General features: G+C 65.8%; 2 protein-coding genes across 2 annotated transcripts; one reads left to right on the top strand and one right to left on the bottom strand.

Moving 5' to 3' along the window:
* Window positions 1-141: 141 nt before the first annotated feature.
* Window positions 142-4,609, bottom strand: MNEG_12391 (hypothetical protein; the record flags this gene model as incomplete). Its single annotated transcript, XM_014039138.1, has 11 exons — window positions 142-154; window positions 334-440; window positions 948-1,045; window positions 1,225-1,483; window positions 1,882-2,049; window positions 2,252-2,329; window positions 2,592-2,972; window positions 3,304-3,423; window positions 3,871-4,019; window positions 4,301-4,395; window positions 4,599-4,609. 11 exons carry the CDS (start codon window positions 4,607-4,609, stop codon window positions 142-144), a joined length of 1,479 nt encoding a protein of 492 aa, XP_013894592.1.
* A 1,130-nt stretch (window positions 4,610-5,739) lies between these two features.
* MNEG_12390 (hypothetical protein) lies at window positions 5,740-5,946 on the top strand (the record flags this gene model as incomplete). Its single annotated transcript, XM_014039137.1, has 1 exon — window positions 5,740-5,946. A coding segment is annotated over one exon (207 nt), but the record flags the coding sequence as incomplete, so codon positions are not given.
* Window positions 5,947-6,934: the final 988 nt, after the last annotated feature.

Below are 6,934 nucleotides of genomic sequence, written 5' to 3'. Positions count from 1 at the left end.
GTTGTCATGATTATGCACGCACTAGGGGCCGTATCGTTGTTGACCTTTGGTGACGGCCGAGCAGTTTCGCGCAGGCGCCGGCTTAAGCGCGTTGATTGGAAGGGATTTTCCATGGGAGGTGTGCGGCGCGCCGCGTGCGTGTCAGCGAGTCTGGCTGGCTGGCAGCACAGCGACTGTGCGTCGCCCTGTGGAGTGCTAGCAGCTCGGAAGCCCGGCGGCCCGCGCCCTTGAATGCCGTGCGCTGCCCCAGCCAGCGCGCACATGGATGAGGCGACACCCCTCCGAGGCCAGGGCAGCAGGCCAGGCGGCGCCGCCGCCGTGCGAGCGCCGCACCTCTCCCTCACCTGCTGCCGGACCTCGTCAAACACCAGGGGGCGCAGCTCCTCCTTGACCAGCTCGGGGTCGTGGGCCTGGGACAGGTTGGAGCCCTCGTCGCGGTCCTGCGGCGGGTGCGTTTGCAGCGGCTATGCGTTTGCAGCGGACATGCATTTGCAGCGAATGCGGTTGCGTTGCAGCGGGTGCGTTTGCGGTGTATCTAATCGGGGTGGCGCGGGGCTGATATATGTGCGGCTGACAGCGCTTTGCTTGAGAAAACTCCTGAAGTGCAGTGCGTGCATCTGGACCACGCTCTTTTCGAAGCAACGGCATCTCTAAGGGTGTGGATGAGGCGAACGCGGCCGGCCGACCGCGCACGTGGAATTGAGAATGGGGGTTTTCTGAACGGTGTGCATGTGTGGTCAACACAACGCGCGCGCCGCTGTGGTGAAATGTGGGAGCAAGCATTCACCGACGCCACCACACAGCCAGCTGTGCCGAGCGTCAGATCTCGGGCGACCCCAGATGGTCCCTGTGCAGGGCCGCCGCGTGGCGTCATCCGACGCTGGGCACTCGGCACAGCCGGCGTTGGGCGGGGCCGACGCCAGCCCCCATCCCAGGCGCCTGCCCACCTGCCACTTTGCCACGTACTCAGCGACGGCCGCCTCCAGCAGCGGGATGAACGCGCTGCCAATGGTCTCCTCCACCACGGGGCCCGCGTCCCCGCCGTCTGGTCGCCCAAGCCCGGATCGCACGAGCGTGTCGAGCCAGCCGCTCGTGGGTCAATGTGGTTGCGGGCTTTTGCAGGGCCGGCGACGACGGGAATGCCCAGGAGCGCGATGCCGCGGATCCCTCAGGCAACAAATGGTGCGCGGAGTCGCAGCGCCCCGCGCCCTCATGCAGCCTCACCCTTGCCGCCGCCCGCCCCCTTCTTGTCGCCCCCCTTCTTCGCGTCCGCGCCCCCCCTCTTCCCCGCCGCCGCCGCCGCGCCGCCCTTCTTGCCGGCGCCCGCGCCCGCGGCGGCCGCAGCCGCGCTCTCGGCGATTAGCGATTCCACCGTCGGCGGCGGCGGGTCCAAAATGAGCTTTGAGCCGCCGGCGTCAGCGTCCGGAAAGTCTGGGTAGGCGCCCGTCTCTGGGTTGCAATTCTGAATGAACCAGGCGTTGATCTGTCAGGGTTTAGGGTTTGGCGGGTTGATGTTTTGGGTGATTAAGATCGCCTGGGCAGCGGGCAGTGCTTGCAACTTCCTTGGAGCGAGCTCAGGCAGGCGCGTGCACGTGTGTGCCTTCACAATCATTCGCCGTGTGCGCCGCCAGGTGCAAAACGTTGGTGCTAGCCACCCGGTATGGCGCTTATGATGTGCATGCAAGTACAAAGCCAAGCCGTTGCCTTTTCACACAGCATTACATCATTGGTGCTAGGGCCTCAGCCCCTTCTCAATGCAACCCTTGCACCGACAGCTGTACATCCTGCCAGCACGGCTTGGGCTTCATTCTTGGCACCCAACAACAGCAGAAAATCCCGCCTACCCTGGAACACCGATTTCCTCCCCACACACCCACACACCTTGTCCTGTATAGCCTCCCGCATGTCCTGCCCCTCCGCCTCCCGCACTTTCCCCTTGAGCGCCACCACCGCGTCGTCAAACGCCGCCAGGTGCTCCAGCTGCAGCCGCTTGCGCGCCACCAGGGTGGAGGCCTCCTTGGCTTGGGGGTCGCTCGCGGGGTCTGGGGGCTGCGCTGGGGCGGCGTCGGGTGGCACGAGAGTGGGCAGGGGGCGGGCCGCAGTAGTGGGGCGGAGGGTTCGCACAGGGAGGAGACAGCAGGCCGGTACGGGCTGAAGGGGAGCGCGGCAAGGAGGGCCAGGGGTCCTGATCGTGAGGCGCGCGCCCAATGGCGCCGTCTGTCGGCGCGCGCCGTTTGAATTCGCCACCCACGTGCGGCAGCATCCCGACAAATTGCAGCTCCTGCTGCGCCGCCCGGCGCACGCGGACGCGACACATGAAGCCGCGCGCCTGCGGCAACAGGGGCGGCAAGCGGCCGGGGCAGGGCGAGCCGCGCGTTGCCCAGCGACGCACGGGCGCGGGAGGCGTCCCGATTGAGGCGAGCAAGGGAGAGATGCAGCACTGAAAGCCGAGCGGCGCTGGATCGTCGATACGCATTGTCAGAAAGCGGTGCCACCCCAGGCGCAGGTGGCAGCCGCCCCAAATCCCCCCCCCCCCAACGCCTTCAGAGGACAGCAAACGACCCCAGAGCCGCACAACCGCACAGCCGCACCGCGCTCTGTATGCGAGTGGCCGCCTCGTCCCGGCCCAGCGCAACCCCCGTGCGCCCCCGCCGATCCTCAAGCGACTGCCGCCGCCGTCGAGCGGCCGCCGCCTCCGCGCGCGCGCGCGCCTGCCGGCCGCGCTCCGCGCGTGCAATCGCCGCAGCTGCCTCTGCCAGCGGCAGCGCCGGCCCGGGGTCGAGCGGCCGCCGCGGCGGCGGCTGCGGCCGCGGAGCCGCGCCGCCGCCGGCCTCGGACGGCGGTGCCGCTGCGCTCTCCGTGCCAGCTGGCGCCGGCGCCGGGGCCAGAGTGCTGCCGCCACCATTCTTGCTGCCATCCAGATCATATTTATCCAGGAGGGCACTCAAGAACTTGTCCCTGTCTTCCAGCTCCTGTTGTAATGGGAGTGTGCACACACGCATATGCAGGCAGGCGCCGGGCAAGTCCAGATGCACACATGCGTCACACAAACATCGCTTCGTCGACACATGCGCCCCGCACGCTCGCACGCTTTCAGACCCTCGCCCAAAGGTTACCCCTCCCTGCTATTTACACTTGCATGTGCATGCACATGCATGCGCACGCACATGCACAGGCGTCTCCGTCTCGTCATTGCACCCCTTCGCATGCGCGCACGCAAGCACACACACACTCACACGAACACACACACACACACACACACACACACTCACACGCACTCTCACCCCGCCCCTGTCCGCCCACCTTGGCCCTGTCCTCCACGAAATACCGCGGAACAGGCACCTCCAGCGCATCAGGCGCCAGCTTCATGTCCACCAGGACGTCATCCAGCGACACAAAATCCAGCCCGCGGTTCAGCTTCACCTGGGGATATTTGGGGATGAATTGAAAACAACGTCAAATCATTGGTTTGGTTTGAGCGGGGTAGCAAAACAGGCAGACTGGTGCGCGTGGGGGCCTGGTGCGAGCAAGGGTGCGCGCTAGGGGGCGGGAGGGGGCGCGATGGAGCGGCCGCATTGGGAGAGGCGGGGGCTGTCTTTTGGCAAGAGGCGCGGCGCAGGTTCGTGCGCGCGCGCGCACGGCGGCTCGGGCGGCAGGGCAGTGCTGAGCACTAGGTACTGTGCCCTGAGCGGAGGGGGTGGTGGCTGCCCGCTGCCCGCTGCCCGCTGCCCACTGCCCGCTGCCCGCTGCCCGCTGCCCGCTGCCACTGCCCGCTGAACGCTGCCCGCTGCCACTCCCGTTGCCTGCTGCCAGAAGCCCGCCGCCCGCTGCCCGCTGCCGCTGCTGCTGCTGCGATTGTGCCTCACGCACCATCCAGTGCCGGACCTCCAGCATCCGCCCCATGCAGGCCTCGAGGGCGCGCCTAATGTCCTGGCGCTTCTGCGGGTGCACGACTTGGTCGTACGCCACCTCCAGTCGGCGGAAGATCTGGAGGTAGTGGATGTAGATCACCGCCCACTCTGCAAGGTCCTGTGTACGGGAGGGCAGGTGCGGTGCTTGAGAGGATGGGGAGGGCGTGGGTTGCATAGCTCAGCAGAAGCCGCATGGCGCCCCCCCCCCCCGCCCCCCATTGCCATGCAAGCTGCACGATCCACGGCGCCGCTAGGCATTGGCGCTGCTCCCTTGCTGCCGCGCATGCGACCTGCGCATGCAGGCGGCGCGAGACGCGCATGCGCCTGCATGCAAGGCGTCTGCGGCTCCATGCGAGCTGAATGCAGCTGCATGCCAAAGGGGGGCGGACGCGCCTTGGGCGCGAGCGACGCGTCCTCTGGGCTCTCCGCCTCCAGCTGGTCCAGCAGCTCCATGATAGCCTCCCGCCACATGATGTCGTATGTGCTGCGGCGGCGTGCGGCGGCGGGCATGGGCGCGGTGGCGCGGTGTCGCGGTGTTGCGGGGGCGCGGTGGCGCAATCGGCAGTGAAGCGGCGCGCGGCGCGCACGCAGCGCAACGCAAATGGGCGTGGCGCATCCTTGCAAGGGAAGCTTTGAGGTTCATTCATGTAGAACTTTTAGATGTTGACTTTGATTATCGCGACTCACACGTTGGCCATCGTTCTTATTCTCGTCGTGACTGCCTCCTGGCCTTCGTGCTTGATCACAATCCGGCAATACAATAGTAACTGTAAATTCTATCCTGCAGTTACACCTGATGCGCCAGCAAACCGTGTGCATACGGCGCTTAAGTCAAACAACAGTCAGCAGCAGGGCGTTCGCTCCCAAACATGCTGCTGTGTGTACACTATTCATCGCAGGTAAGCTAAGATGGAAATAATGGGTTTCAAAGGTAAAGTGCGAGGTATATATGTCGAAAAATTGGACACGCCGGTCGTTGAGCTCCAACAGGAAACCGTGTTGGGCTGTTGGCTGGAGAAAACCACCGCCCTACATGCTTCAGGTGTCAGGCCCGAAGCTCACAAACACAGCCGGGTTGCAGTCTTGTTGCCCCGCCCCGCCCCCCGACTGTGGGTGCCACCATGCAGGGGCTGATGGCAGGCAGTACCTCGCACATGTCTGTTCATCATGAGGTGTGCGATTCATCCTTCCTATGACGCAAAAATGAGCTTGCGTGTTCCCCCAGCGCTGCCAACCTCACTCAACACTATATCGGCTTGCCGGGCACGTGAGCAAGCAACAGCTGCCGCTGGCCCGCCCAGCCAGCAAAATTGCTACTGTTTCACTTCTAATGTCACCAAAACGATCCTGCTTGCAACCACAGCCATTGGGACCCAATTAAGCTACATCATGGGCAGTGGGCATCCCACTGAACCGGGCCGCCCCTAGGACCTCGAAGAGGCTGCGCACAAACATGACGCAGTCCCTGCTGCACACTCACCCTCCTGTACTACCCCTGCCACGGGTAGCCCGCTGCCCCTCCCGAATGCGTAACTTCGATGGGATTGCCATGCTTCATTCTATGCCTGGGCGGCTTTGGTTGGCTTGGCGTTGGGTGGTCTGCTGGTGCGGCCCGATTGTCACTCGGGGAACGGACACCTCCAGCACCTTGGTGGTGTTCGCCGTAAAGTCATACCCAAAGATGTGCCCGCGGATGCGTTGTCCCTCGCGATGCCCGTTGCCCCATTCAGACCCATCAACGGCATGCAACTGATCTGCGAGTTGTTCTCGTCCCATAACCTGATCATGTGACGGTTATAAAAGCCCTTCAAACCTATCCGGTAGGGCCATGGAGCACCTCTCTGAGGCCCTCGTGGTGCACCAGCACGAACGCGCCCTCCTGTGCACGGGTGACGACGGAATAGATGCATTCATCGGCTCATCTTCGAGTAGTTCGGAGAGGCAGGCATGCTACGCCTTTGCGGCCTGGTTGCTGGACAACCCAGGGAAAGCGGGCGCCCCGGGGACTTGGGAGGAGCCGTCTACCGATTTTAAGGTGAGATTGCAGCTTTTTGAAAGCATATACTGTGCCCTCGCAGCGCAAGGACCGTATCCCACCCGCGGCCTAAGCTGGGACATCCGGCCAAGCTGCTTCTAAGCATAGAGCCTCCTGGATTCTTGCTGAGAAGGGCTCGAAGATTTGCCACCCAGCTCAATAGCACCGCGCTACGCCCGCAGTGGTCGTGCCGCGCGACGCCGTCGCTTTTGGCGGACCAGCAGCATGACGACGCAGTGCCGCAGCGCGGCGTCGAGCTGACGCTGCGGGCCTCGCCGGCGCCGTGGTGGCAGCTGCAGCAGCAAGGGGTCGCACCTGGCTGGCGGCCGGCGCCACCGCACATGCAGGCTCACTACGTATTCAGGAGTGAGGGCAAGGTGCGGCTGCGGGCCCGGTCTGTGCCTGCCGGGCGAGCGGGCGGTTGGGCGCCGCGCCGCGCCGCGGGCGCCTGGGGCGGGGAAGGGCCCGCCCAACGGCGGGCCGCCCCTCACCCGCTGCCCTCATCACGTTACCATTGCTGTGCGCAGCAGCCAGCCTCTTGCCGTGCCTGATCCCAGCCCCCCGACTCGCGAATGGCGCCAACCACCTGCCGGCCCCTGGCCCCTTCCCCTGCCCCCCAGGCCTACCTCATCGTGTGCCCCACTTGCGGCACCAGTGCAGCCCCAGCATCCCAGCCCGAACTTACCGCGTGGGCCGCCGCCCACTGCGCCGCCGCCCCCGGCTGCGCGGCGGCGCTCGCGCCGGCCGCCGCGGCGTACGGCGGCTGGCCGCTCACGTTCGAGGCGGAGGCCGCGCCGATGACCCTGCTGCGGCTGCTCGCCTTCCATTTGGCCCTGGCGCTGGCGCGGGACACAGAGATGGCGCCATACCACGGCTGGGCTCGGGGCGTCACTGCCGAGCTCATAGGCCTCATCCCGCACTACCAAGCGCTGGTTGCCGCGTGGCAGGCCGGCGGCGCGGCGGCGCCGGGGCCGCGCGGCGCGGGCGG

The sequence above is a fragment of the Monoraphidium neglectum genome, assembly GCF_000611645.1.
Source record: "Monoraphidium neglectum strain SAG 48.87 unplaced genomic scaffold scaffold03221, whole genome shotgun sequence".
In the NCBI taxonomy this organism is placed as follows: domain Eukaryota; kingdom Viridiplantae; phylum Chlorophyta; class Chlorophyceae; order Sphaeropleales; family Selenastraceae; genus Monoraphidium; species Monoraphidium neglectum.
The sequence above is the reverse complement of the archived record's forward strand: the minus strand, read 5'-3'. Positions and strand labels throughout refer to the sequence as shown.